General features: G+C 40.7%; 4 protein-coding genes across 12 annotated transcripts; all 4 read right to left on the bottom strand.

Annotated features, from left to right (window-relative positions):
• Positions 1–308: 308 nt before the first annotated feature.
• Positions 309–3176, bottom strand: LOC103702914 (BTB/POZ domain-containing protein At5g60050). Its single transcript, XM_088703570.2, has 3 exons — positions 2279–3176; positions 921–1883; positions 309–540 (listed from the first exon to the last, which is right to left on the bottom strand). Exons 1-2 carry the CDS (start codon positions 2882–2884, stop codon positions 936–938), a joined length of 1554 nt encoding a protein of 517 aa, XP_088559696.2. The 5' UTR covers positions 2885–3176; the 3' UTR covers positions 309–540; positions 921–935.
• A 758-nt stretch (positions 3177–3934) lies between these two features.
• On the bottom strand, positions 3935–9789 carry LOC103702843 (uncharacterized). 5 transcript variants are annotated; one of them, XR_015968433.1, is made up of 4 exons: positions 7257–9789; positions 6688–7136; positions 5546–5707; positions 3935–4363 (listed from the first exon to the last, which is right to left on the bottom strand). XR_015968433.1 is itself a non-coding variant. In XM_088703573.1 (3 exons), exons 2-3 carry the CDS (start codon positions 7113–7115, stop codon positions 4066–4068), a joined length of 729 nt encoding a protein of 242 aa, XP_088559699.1. In that variant the 5' UTR covers positions 7116–7136; positions 7234–9386; the 3' UTR covers positions 3935–4065. The 5 variants fall into 5 exon arrangements, 4 of the variants coding, with proteins under 4 accessions (XP_088559699.1, XP_088559697.1, XP_088559698.1 ...); XM_088703573.1 differs by lacking the exon at positions 5546–5707 and having other exon boundaries at positions 3935–4366; positions 7234–9386; XM_088703571.1 differs by lacking the exon at positions 5546–5707 and having other exon boundaries at positions 3935–4366; positions 7257–9386.
• Positions 9525–12740, bottom strand: LOC113460902 (Cysteine proteinases superfamily protein). Its single transcript, XM_008785428.5, has 2 exons — positions 11954–12740; positions 9525–9789 (listed from the first exon to the last, which is right to left on the bottom strand). Exon 1 carries the CDS (start codon positions 12635–12637, stop codon positions 11966–11968), a length of 672 nt encoding a protein of 223 aa, XP_008783650.3. The 5' UTR covers positions 12638–12740; the 3' UTR covers positions 9525–9789; positions 11954–11965.
• Positions 12741–14564: 1824 nt separating this feature from the next.
• LOC103702841 (cardiolipin synthase (CMP-forming)) lies at positions 14565–19306 on the bottom strand. Of its 5 annotated transcripts, none has more exons than XM_026802894.4 (7): positions 18736–19306; positions 17053–17150; positions 16917–16967; positions 16659–16772; positions 16516–16572; positions 16313–16398; positions 14565–14884 (listed from the first exon to the last, which is right to left on the bottom strand). In XM_026802894.4, exons 1-7 carry the CDS (start codon positions 19004–19006, stop codon positions 14773–14775), a joined length of 789 nt encoding a protein of 262 aa, XP_026658695.3. In that variant the 5' UTR covers positions 19007–19306; the 3' UTR covers positions 14565–14772. The 5 variants fall into 5 exon arrangements, with proteins under 5 accessions (XP_026658695.3, XP_088559701.1, XP_038980923.2 ...); XM_088703575.2 differs by having other exon boundaries at positions 14565–14827; positions 16341–16398; positions 18736–19273; XM_039124995.3 differs by having other exon boundaries at positions 14565–14857; positions 16341–16398; positions 18736–19272.
• Positions 19307–19875: the final 569 nt, after the last annotated feature.

Here is a 19875-nt window from a genome sequence, read left to right as displayed (position 1 = left end):
CTAATATTGCTGCCTAGTCTTAGAGGTTGGAAATCTTCGGTTCTTGTCGCTGCCCTGCCTTAGCTAAGCTTTATTTTCGTGGATGACAACCAACATTTTGTACCTGAATGCTATCTCTTACCTAACCTTGATCCTTTGATATGCAGTCAGAAGTTGAACCTGTTGGTATCATGATAAGAATCGGTAGCCATCCTACCTAAGCCTAGTTACTCCTTTAAACGATGCATCCTCCCGAAGGAAAATAAGCTAAATGGGAATCGAGACGGCCTCCGCTGGACACATCAAATTACAGTTAGAAACTTGGGGTGTTTGATGTCCGCAAATGAAACTTTTGATCGCTCAGATAAACTCGAGTTCCAGTCACAGTTTACAATTAGTACAATGATATCTGTTCATCACACAAGCAAATTTCTTGTTTGGTCCTCTTAACCCTTGCTCATCTTTTGAGTGAATGTCATCACGCACTAATTCGCTTGGCAATGAGTTGCAGAAGAAATGATCGCTTCTATCAGAAAAATGCTTCGTCTCATTTTGTTGGAACTGCACGAATGACACGGTTGAGTTCTCTCTCTTCATTCGACCTCACAATAATGATATTACCATTTGATAATCAAATATACAGGAATTCGATAAAGAAACCAACAATCAAACCAGTGTACTACTTAAAATCTTCGTCATATCTTTTTTCTAAGAAATATGATCATTAATATTTTTCCCTGTTAATTGATTTCCTTTCAAAATGAATAATAAAGAATTAGTATACAGCTGAATACACGAACGAAAGAAATCGCATGGCACAGTTTATTTATTTTTTTTCTCTTTTCTGAAAAAAGAAAAAGAAGAAGAAGCAGCCGTTATCTACATCTCCAGATCACATCTATCTACATCCTTGGGTCAACATATCTGATAGTGCAGCTTACCTTCATGCGGGGTTATCACGCAGCAATTTGCAGCCCTGAATGATCCTGATTTCCTGCATACTGCCTCACAAATGCTCTTCTCCACCAGACCTCAAATGCTCTCTGCATGTTGGGGCAGTCATCTCCTTTATTCAGAAAACAATCGAACCACCTCAACAAGATAGTCTGCTGCTGCGCCATTGGCAAGGTTAGAATCGTCTGACACAGTCCATCCTCCACCATCTTTTTGTCAAAAATCCTGCAAGCTCTCTTCATCCAACCGAAGTCTTCATAGAGAGCTTCCAACCAAGTCCGCAGCAGAGAAATCCTTGCCTCCTTGGATACCAAGAGATGCCCTTTGCCTATCGCAATGCACAGCTGAGCAGTGATCCTGCTAATCTCATATCTATACATACATGGGATCTTGGAGTGGCAGAGAGCGAGCTCCGTCTGGTCAGCCCACAAGGTCACAAACTCATCGCACATCCTCTTGCTTATCAGAATCTCAAGAAGCCACTGAATGTTGTCAGCTTCTCGAGCTACCTCGCCCATTATGCTCCCCCGGTCCCGTCGCCCTTCATCGGCTTTTGCTGCCTCGGACAAACACAGATGGAGAGAATTGAGACATTTCTTGCAGAAGTGGTAGAGAGTTTCCCTCGATACATCAATCTTGGTGGCATAGTTCTTCCTCTGATCTTTCCCTTCCCCGAGCAATCCGGATAACAAGGCTTTCATTTCTCGCCGAGCTTTCTCATCTTTGGCTTGCAGCACACCAGCCAGAACCCGGAAGAAAATGGTGCCAGCACCTGAAGAAGTGGATGGTTCCACAGAAACTCTTTGCAGAATCTCATTCAGCGGCTCGTGGAGCTGAAGCTGGCTGAGGACAGATATCACCTTCTCCTCCTCATCCTCAGACCAAGGAACGACCTCCAAATAATCCAGGCATGCCCTGACTCCAGCATCGAACATAACATCCATTGAAACCTGCATGAATTCACATCTTTTTTACCTCTTTTTTCTTTTTCCCCCGCCCTTAAAGGCTCGTTTATTGATTCAACTCATTGGATTCAAATCATCCACTTCCGGAATAATCTTTCTTACTTCTTTCCTTTTTGTTTTTGTTTTTGTTTTTTTTTTTTTGCGTTTTCGGAATTCAGAATAGTCGAACTACATTGCATAATACCACAAAAAGCAAGCACTAAAGATAAAAAGAGAATCATTGTTTTGCCACTATGGCATCAGTTTGCAGAGAAGATGAATGATTCTCTTGTTGTCAATAGATCATGTAGCAGACAAAAAAAAAAAAACTAAAGAATGCTTCCTTTTCAGTTGAGATCGAAAATTTTTGAAGAAAGAAGTGGGGTGAGATGGGGTTTTACCTTGAGCAATCCAAGAACCATGGGGACTTCCTTCCCGGCAAGCCTGAGATCCCGGCAGTACATCAGCCCGACTGCCTCCGCATAAACCTCGACGTCATCGCACTCGCAGATCTCTACGACCTCGGGGGACCCGAGGGCAACGCCGATCCCCTCCAGCTTCTCCGCGAAGAACCGGCTTCGGCCGGCGAGCACCCGGCGGTGCACGGCCATGGAGAACCGGAACCCGTCGCCCGAGCTGACGGAGAGCTCCACGTCCGCGGGTCCCCATCTGGGGCCTTCCGTAGAGAGAATCTTGGTGATCATCTCCTCCAGTCGGCGGCGCTTCTGGTCGCCGGAGGAGGGCGGCGGCGGCGGTCCCCGGCGGGAGAGGTCCTCCTGGGAGATCATCTCGAAGAGGGTGGAACCTTTCGGAGAGGGCAAGCTGGGGGGAGGAGGAGAAGGGTACGTGGCGGCGGCGGCGGACAAGGAGGGAGGGGAGGAGTAGGGGGAGGAAAATTTAGGGGAGAGCCGAGCGCCCGCAGCGGCGGATGTTGGGGAGGAGATGAAGCCTTGGCGGATCATGGCGGAGACCTCGCCGGATCTTAGGAGGCTCTCCGCCAAGGCCATTAGAGAGAGAGAGAGAGAGAGAGAGAGGGTTGGACCTGGGGGGTTGGGGAGGTGACAATAGCATGGGAATTTGGTTGGGGTGAGACGGAAAGCACTTTCACGGGAGGTGAGCGGATCTTGGTTGGACTTAAAATGATTGAATCCGACAGCGCGGGATGCGGTGTCGGGCTGGTGGTTTGTTTTACTGGGGAAACAGCGAACACATATGTTGGCCAATCAGTTGTCGAAACGAGAGCGACAGGGTCAGGGATGTTGTGGATTGCCACGTTGGCCTGGGGAAAAGGCTGTCTGCTGTTGGCTGTTGCTGGTGGAGAAGATTTTATAGTTTGGATCGCACAGTTTTGCGGACAAAATCTACCAGCAAGTTTGACCGTTTCAAGTCGATAGAACGCATGGGAAACCAAGTGCCATTCCGCCTCATGTCTTCTTCTTTCCTCCCCCTTTTATCTTTCAAAGAAAAAAAAAAAAATCCACTTCTACTTTTTTTCCATGACTAAGTTGATTAAAACCAAGTATGTCGATAGCTCATGGTCCAAATTATTTATCACAAGACTAGCTTGCATTTCTTTTGTCAAATCCTGGTCATAAATACTAGAAATGTTCTGTTTATCTTATCCGCTGATGTTTACAATTAAAGAGCAATTTTAATTATCAAAAAAATTATCCAAGGAAAAAGGGGGAAAAAATATCAAAATCAGCAACTCCCTAATACTTTTCATGTGTCCCTGATTTATGACCATGACTACAGAGTTTTAGTTGCGTTTCTCCAAACCTGTTTGTGATAGTCATACATTAATATATTATCTTCAGTCTTGAGCTTTAATCATCCTCCATGTTTCCACCTAATATCTTTTTTAAAATCTCAATTAATTTCACTTCACAAGTTCTCATTATTGAATATTTTTTGTTATTCAAAAGATGGACTACAAACACTTCCATTACAGGAACTTGGATTGGGTGCAGCAATCCAATGCTGCGCGGAAAAATTTTCCATTCGAGGTCACAGGAACTAGTTCATCTTCAGACAATCATGGCACACATAGCACATTATGAATCTTAAGAAATTTATATAAGTCGCAAAACAACATGGAGCAACATGAGAAGTTTGGTGATAAGTTATATTGTTTCATGATATCAACAAATAGAACACACTGAACAAAACAAGACCTTTTCTGGAACTGTCAAATATCTGGTGTTCCATCCCTCTCTACATGTCTACTGGTACCTGTGCACTGCAAAGTCTCCAATGAGCATGTGGCTCGCTGGCCATGCAGCTCCATGGGAAGGCTATCAGCTGCAATTCTCCTGATCGAGTTTTGCAATTGTTCCTTGACATGTCTGAGGGAAGCAAGAACTCTCTGCACATCATTACTGGCCGATGATTTGCCATCTCCTGAAGTAGGCCACATGCTTACTGGAACCAAAGCTAGTGAATTCTCCACAGATTCAGTCTGATTCACTGCGCCATGGAGTCCTTCACTGCTAATAGAGGTTGCAGAATAGTAAGCTTGATGAGTATATGCCAACAGACCCCCCAAAACTGAATAAATATATTAGAGAGAGAGAGAGAGAGAGAGAGAGAGAGAGAGGTTTCACTGGAGTTTTTCTTACATATACCACTGAGATCAATCACTTACAAAGTAAGAATTTTACTAAAGAGGTGAGAAAAGCTAAGCAGTGTCAATGCACTTTTTGAGAGGTCAGCATCATTGTACTTTGAATTAGAAACACGCACGGTGTGGTTTAACTAAATTGAATAATGCTTTCCAAATCTTAAATTTTAATACGATTATTGAAGATGCTGGTGGCTCTACTCCTGGCAGCTAGTGTGTTTATTTAATATTGCTATATAGGCCACAATATTTAGATTTTGTTTTTTTGATTCACATGATCTTTAGAAATTATTTATAAACTTGGAAGGTATATGTGTGATTGAATCTCAAGAAATTTTGCCAGGGACTACTTTTGGTTGCACAATACATCACCAAATCAGAATCAGATGAACAAGATAGTGGCAGTAAACCATAACCAAGGTGGTCTCTCGAAGCTGTATCTAAACAAAGTTAACTTCCTTAGCCAATATAGCCATGCCTTAGAGAAAGCTCAAAAAGCACCAAAGTAGAATGCGGGTGCCACTAGAATATCAGTTAGTTTCAGTTCTTCCTCAAAAAAAAGTTCGTTTCAGTTCCCTCGACTACAAAAAAAAAAAACAATGAAATGCATGTTCATGCATGCACAATAATCATGTGTTTTGGGTTTGTAATCTTTCATAAGTTGGGGCTTGGAAAGAAATTTTTGTGAGATTTGATAATCCACATAATGCTGTGAGAAAGAAACATGTTATGAGACAAAAACACCTAAGAAGCTGAAAAAATCTCAGTACATTGGACCGGATGCACTCATGGAAGTAGGTTATAGACATTATTTTGTCCATACTTCACAATGATTATCTCCTTGAGAAAATCTCATCAGCACCTCTTGTTACAAACTCATAGCATCATGGGCCCATCAAAATAGGAAGACATGGATACTCATGGTGAATAATAGAGACACATCTCTAACTGACACTTCATATTCTGTTTCGCCCAATCTCTTGACCAGTAAGACATTACAACTATTAGCAAGTCTAAATTACCAATATGCCATAAAGAACTGAGTTACCTAAGCTGAAATCTTCCCTAGCAGCAGACGATTCCCCATCTTAATCTCATTTTTCCTTGTGCATCAAATGTACCATTTTCTCTTGAGGTCACCTTGTGCTTCTATGATTTATTTTATTGCGCCAAACAACTAGTCTTCTGTGCGATTTAAGAGGCATCAAGTCTGCACTTGAAAGAGTCGCAAGATAACAGGAAAACATTGTTCGTCAAGAAAACCAAACTAAACTTTTAATACGATGATAAAGCACATAGAGCTGGCTGAAAAATATTTTACTTTAATGCATTTTAGCATGCCAAAGCAAATCCTTTTCCTATTTATCTAAGCAGAGGTAACCCTATGCTTTCTTAGAAGATGGAGATGTGGAAACATGACAAAACAGAACCTACAATGCCTAAGAATAACTACATAGAGAATTGAAACTTAATGATTACACTAGAAGTTGAAAGAGAACTTAAACTCTCAATTGGACCACCGAAGGTTTAGGAGAGCTAGACTCGAATCAAGAACACCAAATCTTTTCTTTTTCATAATTATTTGAGAATGGAAGGCGTGAAGTTCATATTGCAGCCTTCGCCGGGCTACTCAAGAATTTAAGGTAGAAACACAGGTATAAACAATCACTCTGACACTATATTTTGCAGATACTACTGTAAGTAATCCATCGATCATGAATTCAGTTCTCTCATCTTCCTTTACCTTAAGCATACTTAACACTATATAATGTCTGCCAAATGAAGCTAAATTTGCTAGAAAATCCAAAATTAGATCCAATTTTAAGCAAATGATTGCCATTTTCATTCTCCTCCATAAAGTCTAGCCCCAGCAGCATTGAGATCACAGTGGAGCTCTTCCAGAGGGACAATGAGAATGTAATAGTACCTTTTGGGTTCGCATGTATCAAATATTAAAAATTATCACAAATAATGCAAACTTGAACGGCAGTGAAACAAAGTAGACCACATCAATTGCATATCTTGTGCACGATTCATCTAATATTTTGCAACATCCTAGAGTGAATCCTACTTAAAATATCAATGGCGATCGTTCAAATTACTAGGCACAAGGGAAAAAAATGGAAGGAAGAAACCACACTCATGGTCATAGATATTATGCACATGCTTAGTCTCTTAGATAAAACATACCTTATATCACCAATAATTAATTCATGAAGGCGAAGATTGCTATATAATTTTCCACTGTCTTTGTGATGAGTTCCTCCCTTGCTATCAGAATGCATAGTGCCAACCGAACTCCAGCTCCCTTCTCGTGAAACCAGATGAAGGGGCAAATCAACTGAAGAATTGCCAGAACAAACATCTCCGCCGAGATCCTCCTGCGCTGTCTCGACCTCTCCCCTTGTGCTACATTGTCCAGAATCCAGCGGCCGATCGTCAGGCTTCGACCCTTTGGATCTCTGGAAACCCAAGAAGCATCCAGGGGATGAGCTGGTGGAACTTTCAGAAAAACTCAGCTGGCTTGGAACATCCCGGAGCTGCAGGGATTCCATCTTCTTCAATGCAAACTTGAGCCTTTTCTCAGCTCTGTTCCTGCACTTGATCTCTACATCCATCTGCCTTTCTAGCTCTGCCAGCTGAGGAAAGACCCAAAATTTGAAACCGGTTAAACAACAGCAGCAGCAAAAAGCCAGTAATGTCCCAAAGGAAGTGGCAAGCAATAAAATGTCTTACAATGGGGAGCAAGAATTGCAGACCTTTTTGGCCATGAGATCAACTTCAGCCTTGGCAGCCTTGGAAGCCACTCTCTCTGCAAGCAGCCTCCCCCTCAAGCAGTCCACAGTCCAAAACCCATCCTCCTCCTCTCCTTTTCCCATCATTTCTCCTCTCGTATCAACTCGCCGCCACTCTCCTTTCTGTGTCTCTGTGACCCCCCTTCCTCCTCAGAGAACCTCCTACCCATCCATCCCTCCAAGTCCAACTCGCATTTAATTTTTCCAGTAAGAGGTGGTTAAAGCCTCGACACCAGAGCCTTGAAAACCACAAATTTATAGAAAGGAAACTTTCTCTAGTTTAGGCTTTGGTCTCTATATTTTATAAGGGCAGACAGGCGAGATCTAGAGAAATACGCCACAATCTTAAACTATATCGACATTAAGATAACCCAGGCTTCTAACTCAAGAAGAAGGACTTGAATTTAATTGTTAATACTCCCAGGTCAACTTCGGCCAGGGCATTTTAACGGACAAAATGCCAAAGCCATTAAAGCACCGATCCCAGCTTCAGCTATTTGGGCTTATGGCATGGCCTCAATGTTATAAATCAATTGCTGTTGAGTTAGCTGATGGCCATGATGACAACTACAGCCACCTGGTTTGTTCATCCGAATGCCTTGTCGTATCTAAGTGTTTCAGTAACAAATTATAATAAACTTATCAGTTACTGCATTTTATAGAATGCATTAGTTGGTGTAAAGATTTTGTTTCTTCCATTCAGAAAGTGTCATGCTCCTATCTATCAGGAACCATGGACGTTGTTAGAATCATTGTAGGACCATTAATAGATTTGTGATTAATTGTGCCAAACATAATTAGCCTCCATAAAGATTAATTGTGCCAAAATTAGACGATCTTATCAAACTTTACTTTGATTGATTGTGTTAAACTTAGTCGGCCTTACCAAACTTCGTCAATCTCGCAGTACTATATAAAGACTGCTCCTATATACTGTAAAGACAAGCAGAAATACAATACTCATCTCTCATTCTTCTTTTTCAACAAAGCACCACAAAATTTGTTTCAAACCAAGTCGGTTATGAAGACTCAGCTTTAAAAGCATTTGATGTGAATCATACTATCGTCATCAAATTGATGGTTGTCATCATTTCTTTTTTATCTTATCATTCACCTTTTTCTCTTAGCCCATATGATGGGCATAGCATGTAATAGAAATGGGCTATGATGTGATGATGGGGCCTGGCCTGCCTTGGCTTGCACTCAAAGCCTTGAGGGGCTGCACACACCATCACAACCATGTTTTTTTTTTTAACAACTCCATGAGAGCCCCTTTAATCATTGCTTTTACCTTCAAAAACTGACACCATCCAGCTGCTGTTCTATTCTTACTGGATTTCTCCTCTCTGGTCTAGACTGAAAAAGAGATGCACTCCATTGCTGATCTAACAAAGGCGGCGATCTGCCAAAGAGTCATTTAGCACACTAAGAATTTATCAATCAAGAGTGTTGATCACAGAGCTCTGATCCAGCTAAACAGTGTGACATTTGATTTTGGCATCTACTTGGCATGTATGGTGCATGAGAAATATCATCCCCGGCTTTTCTCTAATCCTTTTCTTGGTGCAAGGTATCAGGAAAGGGTTTCTGAAGCCCATCAGATGACAATCACCAGAGAGGAAACAGACTATAAGAGCATTTTTATTTAAAAAAGGATATATTCACTAGTATCCTGTTATTGCTTTAACTGAAATTGAGTCTTTCACCTTGGATCATTAGCAATCATTTCTCCAGTTTAATAACCATTGAAAAAGAGAATTAGCTGCTTATTCATCCTATTTAATGTTTTTAACGTAACAGCAGCAGATGGCTATCATTGAATAAGCAGTAATGATGCTAAAACAGAAAATTAATCAGAAGTTATAAACATTTTTTGCATAATAGCTTCTTTTATTTTTGATACATCAATAGCTTTGTTTTTCAATTCCACATGACAATCGATAATTGACCAGTTTCGTTCTTATTTAAAATTTGAATTGATTGGCATAGAAACTAATAGCTATTCTAAAGACGTACTTAATAGCACATAATGCTAAATTTTAACTTAAACAATCAGATCATATTTAACGAATACCATATATTATGTAATTTAACAATCCATCTATACTTATTCACACATCTAATAGTCTGATCTGCAGCCTCTGCTTTTGACTGAATTAAGAGTAGAGACTATTCAGAGTCTGTTTTAATAACTCTCTGAATACATGGTTCAGACCCAGTGCCATTTACACATCAAAAAATGGCATTTAATTTTCAACACAATAATATTGGTATTTCAGAGCAGTTACTCAGCTGAGTTGATTACAAGGCAATTTTCTGAGTTCTGAGCCACAACTTTTACTAAATGAAATGATATCAGCCACTCCTGACAACAACAAGCAAACCAACCACAAATTTTAAAAGGACTCTGTAGGAGGGGGAAAATCCTTGTGAAGGGTGATAGTGTGTATGCATTGCCAGACCTGGAAGCAGACCTGGAAGCAACATTCTCAACTACCTAAAAGAGAAAGATAGAGCGTCAAAAAATTTTCATACACATGAAATTAAAAAAGTTTAATAGATGGAAAGCCCTCAGCATCCGTCTGATGATAAAATCATTGTATGAACAGCAAAGACAGAAAAGGAGCATGACAGAACAAAATATTGCAAAATCACAAATTTCAAGCTCATATAATTGATTCTGAATTACTTAAATGGGGTTATCGAGTTAACTAGTGTTCTATTCGGACAGCGAGAGGAAGCACCATTAGCCAATAAAAACTGTGATCTAGTGAATGCCATAGTCCACCAATAGAATCGGCTAACGTGCCACTAAACACAATTACTTACAGATGGCACGTAACATGTTGACAATTTTCCTATGAGTGCTCACCCAAAACCAATATCATTGTTGGAAGGAAAGGAACTTCTAAACCTGCAAGAAAAAAACTGCATCTGCAGCTACAAATATGTTTTCACAAGATCTTAACACCACAAAATAAATATTGTTTTAGAAAATTGCCTTCACAACTTGGCAAATTTTCAAATTGATTGCCGTAGGCAGGAACAATTTCATGATAGCTGGTTTTGCACAGTCCACCCAAAAGTTCCAGTTTATTTTTTTTTTTTTTTTCTGCTTCTTACCACCGAGCACCATCAAACCTCTAGTTAGAAAAGAAACATGGGCAGGGTTGACTGGGGAATGGGGTGGGAGGGGAAACAGTCATATCATGGAAAAGGTGAAGAAAGATTTTAATTAATTCAAGTTGATAGGAAATTGAAAAAAAAAACACATCTAAATGGTTTTCGTATAAGACTAGTTGGCAGATGTCATAATCATATAAAGTCTACAACATTAAAGAATAGTAGTAAGTAATAGAAATAAGCAAAAACTATTTTCTTTTAGAAACACTTTTTCAAACAAGAGGGATGAGTTGTGAATAAAAAGCAATTCAGATTAATAAATCAAGAATAAATATGATTATTTCAATCCAATTGAAAACCTCATCCACGGTAACGTAATTGATAAATCATATATATATATATGCACACACTTATTCACTTAATTTATCTTATGTAAAAATATATCTCAAGAAATGAAGAAAATGACAAATCAACTCTTCATTGTTTAAATTTTCAAAGATTTCAGGCATGAAACTATAAGGGCTCAAGTGGGTCGCAAGCTTATGACCATAAAGAAAGAAGATGAGGAGAATAGTGTTGATAAACCTACCTATGAAGCAGAAACATAAAATCCAACATCAAGATAAGCTAATGTAGCTTTCATTAAGTTCTACAACATTCCCTATAAACGAGGGTGACTGTCCATCCAAAGAAAGCCCTCTGAACTTGTTTAACATGCAATTGCTGAGGTCGCTTAAATACATGCGAAAATCAACAATCTCACCACTATCGACTCCTAAATCACAGGAAGCATAGCCCTAATCAAATCACAGTAAGCATAGCCCCATCAAATAAAAAAGAAAGCATCATCAATTCCCCACCCATCAAGCAGACTCAAATTTAAGTTATAAAATATATGCCCCATAATTTCTGTACCTTTTAGACACCCTCCCGACAATTTTAATAAGGATCCATGTTCACTTTTCCTTAAATAACCTTTTAAACTCTTGTTATCCTTCTTTAGCCCTATTATCAACATCAGTAGAATGTCATGTTCATCGACTTAACAGCAACCATCTTGGTCATCCATGCATGCTTCTACATGGTGCAGCCTTTGGCCCTTCAAATTGATGGTGCTCTATGTCAGCAAGCAAGACACATTAGCTCTATTACAATTTTGGTAAGTACCGGTGTTAAAAGGTGTTTGCTACCCACTGAAATGCAGAAAGCAAATCAATCTGTTCGACATTCTTGAACAACCAGAAACCAGAGAAAGAAGTTTTCCAATTTGATCACATCGATTTCTAGGCCCTGTCCAAACTCAAAATCGGCACAATAAAAAGATGCTCTAAAGAGGCAAATTATTGAGCATCACAGCACCAAACAAATTCACCAATTCAAATTAGCGAGCCACATCTAATTTAAAATTCTTGCATAAAGAACAATGTTCGTCAACTACTAAAAATGTTACCAAACTATCGAATTTAACAACAACGACAAATGCAGCAATAAGAAGCAAACTGGAAGTGGTTAAGAAAGAAGATCACCAAACTCTTTACCAATTAAAGTTTTCACTTTTTCTCCATTAACCCCAAAATAAGCCTCAACACCTCCCCTCTGAGCTCGGCCACTGCTGCGGCATCTACCTCCTCTTTCAAAGCCGAAAACCATCTCTCCCGCTCATTCTTCGCCCCGCCCTCCCGAAACCAATCGCATACCACCCTCGCAATCGTCATCACATACAAACCGCAGTCATAACCATTGTTCTGCTGCGGCGTGAAGCCTTCGACATAACGAGCTTCGCCGTCGCCTACGACGAACCGCTTCACCGCCTCGACCAGCGTCTCGGCGTGCCACCGGTTCATCCCTTGGCTGCTATCGTGGTGCACGAACTCGTTGGTCGCTCTATAGTACACCAGGAGACTCCAGTGCGTTCCGCCATCGGCGGACGTCACGTCGCTGTTATTGTTGACGGTGAAGAGGATGATATCTCTTTGGGGGAGTTTGAGAGGGGTGGCAGCTTCGGAGAGGGAAACCGGGTCGGGGCAGTTGGAGAGCCAGAAGGAGATAGAGGGCGGGACGAGGAGGACGGGGAAGGGTGGGGAGAGGTGGGCAAAGTAGAACTCGATGAGGCGGTCGTTGATGTAGTGGGGGCCATGGAGGATGTCTAGGTCGGACCTCCGGAGGACGACATCGCCGTAGCTGAGGATCTTATCGTCGGCCTTGGATCTGGACGGAGGCATTTGGTCGAACGAATGGTGGGTTTGATGGGGCAGGGCAGGAGCGATGGAGAATGGCTCGGGATGACGAGGAGTAGGGTGGTTCTATATACACCCCTCCTATTGCTCAGGACACCCCCCAAAAATTAAAAAAAAATTAAATACTCTCTACACCCCCCCCATTTGCTAAGGACACCCCTAAAAAATTAAAAATTCCTAAATTACCCCCCACCCTCCCCACCCCCTCACCCAAATTGCTCTCTACACCCCCCAAACCCCCCCCACCCCGCTCTTCCCCTCCAAAATACCTCGCCAACGCCCAAAACCCCCCGTTCCCCCTTCTTCCTCTCGTCGCCGGCATTCTCCCGATCTCCGACCACCTCGCCGGCTTCTCCCGGAACCACCTCGCCGGCTTCTTCCGAAATTTTTTTTTTTCACGGTTCGTGCTCCGTTCGGCACTGGATCGCCGAACAAAAGGCTTCTGTTCGGCTGAACAGTGCCGGACAGAAGCCTTCTGTTCGGCACTGTGCAGCCGAACAGATCTGTTCGGTTGAGGGTTGCCGAACAGAAGGCTTCTGTTCGGCACTGTTCAGCCGAACAGAAGCCTTTTGTTCGGCGATCCAGTGCCGAACGGAGCACGAACCGTGAAAAAAAAAAATTCGGAAGAAGCCGGCGAGGTGGTTCCGGAAGAAGCCGGCGAGGTGGTCGGAGATCGGGAGAATGCCGGCGACGAGAGGGAGAAGGGGGAACGGGGGAGGAGGGGTTTAAGGGGGGTTTGAGGGGTGTTTTTTTTTTTCTTTTCAAAACGAAACGGAGGAGGAGGAAGGGGGTGTATGAGAAAATTTCAAGGGCAATATGGTAATTACACTAAAGGTTAGTTTGGGTTTTTTTTTTTTTGGTTTTTGGGGGGTGTCCTGAGCAATAGGGGGGGTGTATATAGAACTACCCCGAGGAGTATGGTGAGTGGGGCTCTTACACCGACCTGCAAACCAAATATCCAACCTAGACTCGATCCGAACCCATACAAATTATCCCATTTACCATATATGTGCATATTGAGCCATATATAAATACATCTATAATATCAATTTTTTATATAGTTTAAATTATAAATATTTTTTTTTCAAAATTTTGTCTATTATCATCATATAATTAATCTACTCAATGTTCATGATTATATTTTATAGATAAATTTAATATTTAGCTTGATTAACTTTTCAACATATAATAGTTTATATCCAATGATAATATTAGTCCATCACCGCCTAGATATATACATCTAATTTTGTTAGCTCATGTACTGGGACGTCTTTTTTTTTTCCATCTAATAAATATTCAAACCCTACCTCCACCCGACTCAAACCTAATATATATTTTTATTACCTGAAAGCAAATTCATACCTGATTCAATCTTTCAATGCATCCAGTATAGGTTTGGGTTTGGTAAAACCTGAATCCGGCTTGATATCGCTGCAAATGGTGAGCAGTGAAGAAAATGGGAGAGGAGTGAGACCCAGAAGCAAAGGTGGTATATTAAACATTTACTTTATTAAAGCCCCTGAGCCAAGCTTAGTTACAAATTTACCTCAAGTTTGGCATATACCAGGATGAAGCAAATTTCTGGTGAGAGTCCATTATCAAGCCAAGGCAAAGTTTTCACTTATTTATTAATTTATTTATTTTGAGTCAAGAGTTGTATAAGCTTGGCTTGTTGCTGAACCTCAAAATGGGGCTTGAGATCAACTTGTTTCTAACCTGAGAAAATAACTTGGGGAAAAAAAGACGACAAGAATATTGTCAAGCCATGCCCAAGTTGTTCAATGATAGTTCATTTGCATTATGGTGACATCACATTATAAAAGATTAGTTCGATTTCACCAGACCGGCATGATTACTTCATTTCCTTGTCACTTTCTATGTGCAGCATATTTGAACAATCTTGTGCAATAAATTATCATAAGAATATTTGGCTTCATATATAGACGATTAAAACAAAGGATGGGTGCAAGAAAAAAATTGTTTTGAAAAAAAAAACTTTTAGGTATAGCATCAATGTCCAACAACTACGCATCTTGGACTTCTGAACGAGAAGTCACCCTCAGACAGATAGCCAGACAAAAAGCTTCAATGCCTAACTTGAAGAATACCTTAGATATTGATCAATTCTGCTTCAACTTACAAAAGAGCTCTTCCTTGGACAAAAGCCTGTTCGAGCTTGTCACATGAGTTGCCATAGAATTGTTGCTGGATATCAAGGAAGTGACATGATACCTTTTTTCCAAAACAATGTCCAAGCAATGAGAACCAAGTGGACAGCACGACAGGCATCTATACTCATGAATTTTTGCAAATATACTTGGTAAAACACTCATTATAAAAATCATAGAGTTTTCCTCCAACGTCCAACAGAAACACAGCAAAACACAAGAGTATGATGAAACAGAACCAAAAGGATGCAAGGTTTTGGAAGGCTGAAGCTAGAGACGAGACCTCACCATCATTAGTTTCATAAAGGAAAATGTGGTTCTCAGATGACAATTTTACCAAATGTGAATAAATATGCATTAGCAGTATGAAATCAAGCTCTCGATAAAGCAATTTTTCCCCTGCCCAAAACATGAAGAAATAGCATTCCGGCCAAATTTGACAGAGATATATACGCCACATAATGAAAAATTACAGAGAATTATATCTTCATCCAGAGATAACAAAACCAGGGAAACAAATATGAAATAATGGACCAGACTTCTGAAAATCCTCATACAAATCTTTGACCGAGTGTATTATGTAGTATTGTAGACTATATGCTATTCATATTGCCCACCTACCGTAAAACCATCTGCTCACAATATTATGCACCAGCATATGCAAATTCATACCAGTCTTAATAATATTGACACGGATCTTATGAGACTAATGCAACTATCTCCCTACTTTATGGCATTTGATTCAGATGTTCCAGCTTCTCTACTACTCTGAAGTTTGCTAAACCTCAATCTAGAAATGTCCACCAGCATTCCTTCATAAAGAAAATGAAACAACGGCGCCTCTTGTAACTGATGTAAACTGCCACCTACGAGTGAACCAAAACACTTCTTGAAATTCGATGATGGAATTATTGTCCAAATTAAACTCCAGATATGCCTGGCCGGTACACAGTGAAGGCTCCAAATTGTTCCTTCTCCAACAAGAATATCCAGTCCCAGGTAAATGTAAACAAGTGGTATAAAATCACTGCTGGTTGCAGTTCATCTATGAACAGAAGCCTTCTCTACTAGTTAGTGAATGGAACCATGAGATCTGGAGAAGAAAGCTTGTTCCTACAACTTCAGGAATCAACTGACATATACATAGAGGAACAGAATCCGTGCCCCTCATCAGATCCCAGAGTATTGATATAATGCTAGACATGACTACTGAAGTAATACCCTCCAGATTTTGCTCATGTACATGATTAGCGACCAAACAGAAAGAGCCGCAGATATATATAACAGAAGTACGCCAGAAGAAACAATAACATCTGATCCTGTTAGACTGTGCAATGTATTAAGAAAAAAAGAAGACGACGGCGAATGGGCATCAGAATAAAACCGGGTAATGCAGAAAAAGCGGTAACATAATAGAATATATTGAAACATATAATATGTAATAGATAACATCATAGATCAAATTTAGTGTTGTAGAAAGAGAATAATGAACCTTGGGTCTCTGGTAGCAAGAAGGATACTCAGTGCAGTCATTTGCGCTGCTGTTTTCCATTTTCCCAGATTGCTGACCGCAACAGACTGACATGAGGCATACAGGGCAATATTAAAAAATTTTAACTGAATGGCATATCTCGAAACATTATCATGATAAATGAAATTGACAATATAGTCAAAGGAGAGAATCAGAAAAGCAACCTGAAGGGCCCTACTTCCTTGGGATGCAGCCCACTCTCTAACTGCTGACATTGTTATCTACAAAGAGAAATATGAATGCTGAAATTGGTTGATGATAAGTTGAAAAGAATACAACATTGCTAATTGAAAAAAAATGTGCCTACCTCTCTACATATGATGGCAATTGATGGTACTGTCAAAAGCCATGGTACATCAACAAATAAAACAATGTCCGCAGGTTCTGTACACAATAACACTAATGTGGCAGCAACCATAAGCTGTGACCAAACAAACATCAGAAAAGCTCAAATAAGACTCTTGAATTGTAAAATAAAAAACTTGAACTATACTAATAATGGAAATTGCAAGACAAACTAGTATAATATTTAGAATTATATACATATTCATAAGAAAAGGGAAACCTTATCAGCTACAGGATCCAAGAAAGCACCAAAAGCCGTTCCTAGCCTCATCTGACAAATAGAAAAGACCAAAATAATGTCGTTAAACTACACCAATGATTGATACATGCCCCTTTAGGAGATAGAAACCACACACCTTTCGTGCAATATAACCATCTAGCCAGTCTGTGAATGCTGCAACAAGAAAGATGCTAGTTGTTGCAGTTGGTGCCCAGCAGCCATTCATGTGATAAGCTAGTGAAGAAAAATGACATGTTAGCCTCAGCACATGTGCACTCTAAAAATAACATAACGATCAAACTACTCAAAAAAAGGGATTCATACAAAAATATATCATTGTCTTAGCACAGCATATGCAAGAAAAGATGATTTCTAATATATCACATTAGCAAAACAGAATGGACATGACAAGCATTAACACCATGAGGTTTTCACTTTTTCTATATTTCTAAAACTACAATACATGCACTGGAAGTGCTTTACTGGATCTCATAAAATAGAACTTCAAAATATAGACTAGGAGAGTACGCATGCATATAGATGCATAAACCTAAACATAAGGCAGGGACAAAAGGCTATAATACAGTTCTAAAACTACAATACATGCACTGGAAGCACTTTATTGAATCTACTAAAATAGAATGATAGAGTATAAATTGGGAGAGTGCACACGCATGTACATGCATAAACATAAACATAAGGCAGGAAAAAAAGGCCATAATACGCTTATGATGCATCGGAAGGCTTGTACAAAATGGTGAAGTGATCAACAAGTATTTTGTGTATCTGTGCCAGTGGGAAGGGGTTTGATGAGCACGTAATCCCAAATGCGGTTGGATGGTATGTTTTATGAGAGCATAATTGCAGAATGCTTTGACAATGCTACAATTCAAATGAACACTAACTGGGGTTTCATTGACTCGTCTTTGTTTCTAACAAAGTGCTTTGACATAATGCCCCATTACTTGTGGTCTTGGCTTCTCTATTAGGAGATGAATGTCATCGGCGCCTCATTCTTCCAGGGCATGTAGATCCCTTCAATTTCCAATTAATACACAGTGTTCCATCTCGTCTTCTCCACACATTCTACTCTTTTTTTTTTCTTCAATGGCTTCCTGATCATTGGCAGGTTCATTCCTATCTCTCCAACTCTCATCATCTCTCCTTCTTCCTTGTAAAGCCTATTGTGTCATTTGCTCATTATCAAAAATTAGATTTTATCCTTGGCTAAGAAAAAAGATAAAATGGAAGGAGATCTATGAACATAATAGTCCTTATGGCAGCATAAAACGGAAGAAGATCTTATCATTGGCTAAGAAGAAAGATAAAATGGAAGGAGATCTATGAACATAATATTCCTTATAGCAGCATAAAATATTAGTATTCCATCTCCTGTCTTTACCACGTCCAAGAGCCAGACAGACTCTTGTGATTTTCCCCCAAAAAAAAAACAAATCTTACACTACAAACACCAAATATATTAACACAAAGAGAGAATGAAAACCAAAATTTTCTAACATCATGAAAGAACGAGGCGATAAAATCATGGCAGCAAAAGATAAGGCCCTTAAGAACAAAAGAACAAAACCAAGCATTCCAAAACAATAAGACACTATAGAAATATCTCTCTCGAGAAGGAAAACACATATTGAAACACATATTGGCAACTTTGTGCAATTCAGCCGTCCAAGATTCCGCGTTTATACTCGAAACAGCCCAAAGATGAACTCTTTTTTTTTCCCCCTAAAAGACAAATCTCAGATACATCTATAGAAACGGAGAGAAAGAGACATTCAGAGAGAGATCAAATTAGACCTACTGCTCACGAGAAGGGGAACGGCAGCCACCCGGCCGAGCGTGAGAACCGTGGGCAAAGTTAGCAACTTGGGAGGACTCTGCTGCTGATTGTAATCCCCATGCATCTCTGCTGCTCCTTCCTCGCCCAGGTACCGGTGGAGGGTACCTACCCCGTGCGACCCCATCGCGCCACTGCCACCACCCACCACCTCGCCGTCTGTCGTCCTCCGTCCTCGTTTTCTTGCGCCCGCAGCCGCGAAAACGAAAGGGGCGCGCCCAGATCCGAGCTCCATCCACCACCACCACCCCCCTTAGCCCGCAAACCGCGCCGCGCCCGTGAATCCTCCTCCTTCGGCTATAATTAGATTTGCTATGGCAACAGGATCCCTGGCTGTCCTCGGCGCCGCGAATGCGGGGCTGGAGGGCATGTGCGAGGGTTTGGCGTGGGAATAGATAAAGGGAGGGTGGCGGATTTGGGAAGGTTAAGAGGAGACGGGAGGACGCATCCCACCCGGGCGATGGAGGGCGATGCGTCGCCGCTTTTCGGCGATTTAGATTCGATCCGACGCCAGGGCTTGCATGGCAGTTTCTACGACTTTTTCGCCGAGGACATTTTCTACGACTTCGAGCGTCAGATTTTGATCGGACCCCACCAAATTTTTATTTAGAATTTAAAATGTAATCATGCTTATTTTTATTTTATTTTAATTTATACTGAAATTACATTGAGGTTGTTTATCATTCATTATTCTGTACCCATCCTATCTCATTGAATAAATTATTATCTAGACCTGATCTACCACCGTCAAATGTGGATCGATCGAGCCGATGGTTGCTCACCACATTAACCTTCGAAAGTACAAAAATTGTCAACTAGGGTTAAAAAAATTGCCATCTCTATTGTGATGTTTGGGAGAAGGAGTGAAGGAAAAAAAAAAAAAGAGGAAAAAAAGAGCTCTTTGGTTGTGGCCACAGTAATCATGCCATGCGTGGCAGCAGTGATCATCCATGGCAGGTCATCGATGGCTTCAGTGGTGGACAAGAACTACCCTCGTGATCATCAGAACATGGTAATGGTTTCAGCATCGGCCCCATCGAGAAACAATATTTGTGGTTAGAGCTAGAGCTGATCGTGGGTCAATCCTTGGGCTTAATCTATATT

Source organism: Phoenix dactylifera, chromosome 8, assembly GCF_051530095.1.
Source record: "Phoenix dactylifera cultivar Ajwa chromosome 8, Ajwa_hap1_PhDact_Kaust_v1.1, whole genome shotgun sequence".
Classification (NCBI taxonomy): domain Eukaryota; kingdom Viridiplantae; phylum Streptophyta; class Magnoliopsida; order Arecales; family Arecaceae; genus Phoenix; species Phoenix dactylifera.
Note: the sequence above shows the minus strand (reverse complement) of the source record. Positions and strands in the feature narration are given on the sequence as shown.

Bases quoted from the DNA above. Each gene is read 5' to 3' on its own strand.
- LOC103702914 (XM_088703570.2), bottom strand. From the start codon at position 2,884: ATGGCCTTGGCGGAGAGCCTCCTAAGATCCGGCGAGGTCTCCGCCATG. The intron at 1,884-2,278 runs GTAAAACCCCAT...GAATTCATGCAG, and splicing joins TGGTTCTTGGATTGCTCAAG to GTTTCAATGGATGTTATGTT.
- LOC103702843 (XM_088703571.1), bottom strand. From the start codon at position 7,379: ATGATGGGAAAAGGAGAGGAGGAGGATGGGTTTTGGACTGTGGACTGC. The intron at 7,137-7,256 runs GTCTGCAATTCT...GTCTTTCCTCAG, and splicing joins TTGATCTCATGGCCAAAAAG to CTGGCAGAGCTAGAAAGGCA. The intron at 4,367-6,687 runs GTATGTTTTATC...AACCTCTATTAG, and splicing joins TTAATTATTGGTGATATAAG to CAGTGAAGGACTCCATGGCG.
- LOC113460902 (XM_008785428.5), bottom strand. From the start codon at position 12,637: ATGCCTCCGTCCAGATCCAAGGCCGACGATAAGATCCTCAGCTACGGC.
- LOC103702841 (XM_008785425.5), bottom strand. From the start codon at position 19,006: ATGGAGCTCGGATCTGGGCGCGCCCCTTTCGTTTTCGCGGCTGCGGGC. The intron at 16,573-16,658 runs GTAGGCACATTT...TTCTCTTTGTAG, and splicing joins TTGCCATCATATGTAGAGAG to ATAACAATGTCAGCAGTTAG. The intron at 16,148-16,312 runs GTTCATTATTCT...TACATTGCACAG, and splicing joins CTTGCTACCAGAGACCCAAG to TCTAACAGGATCAGATGTTA.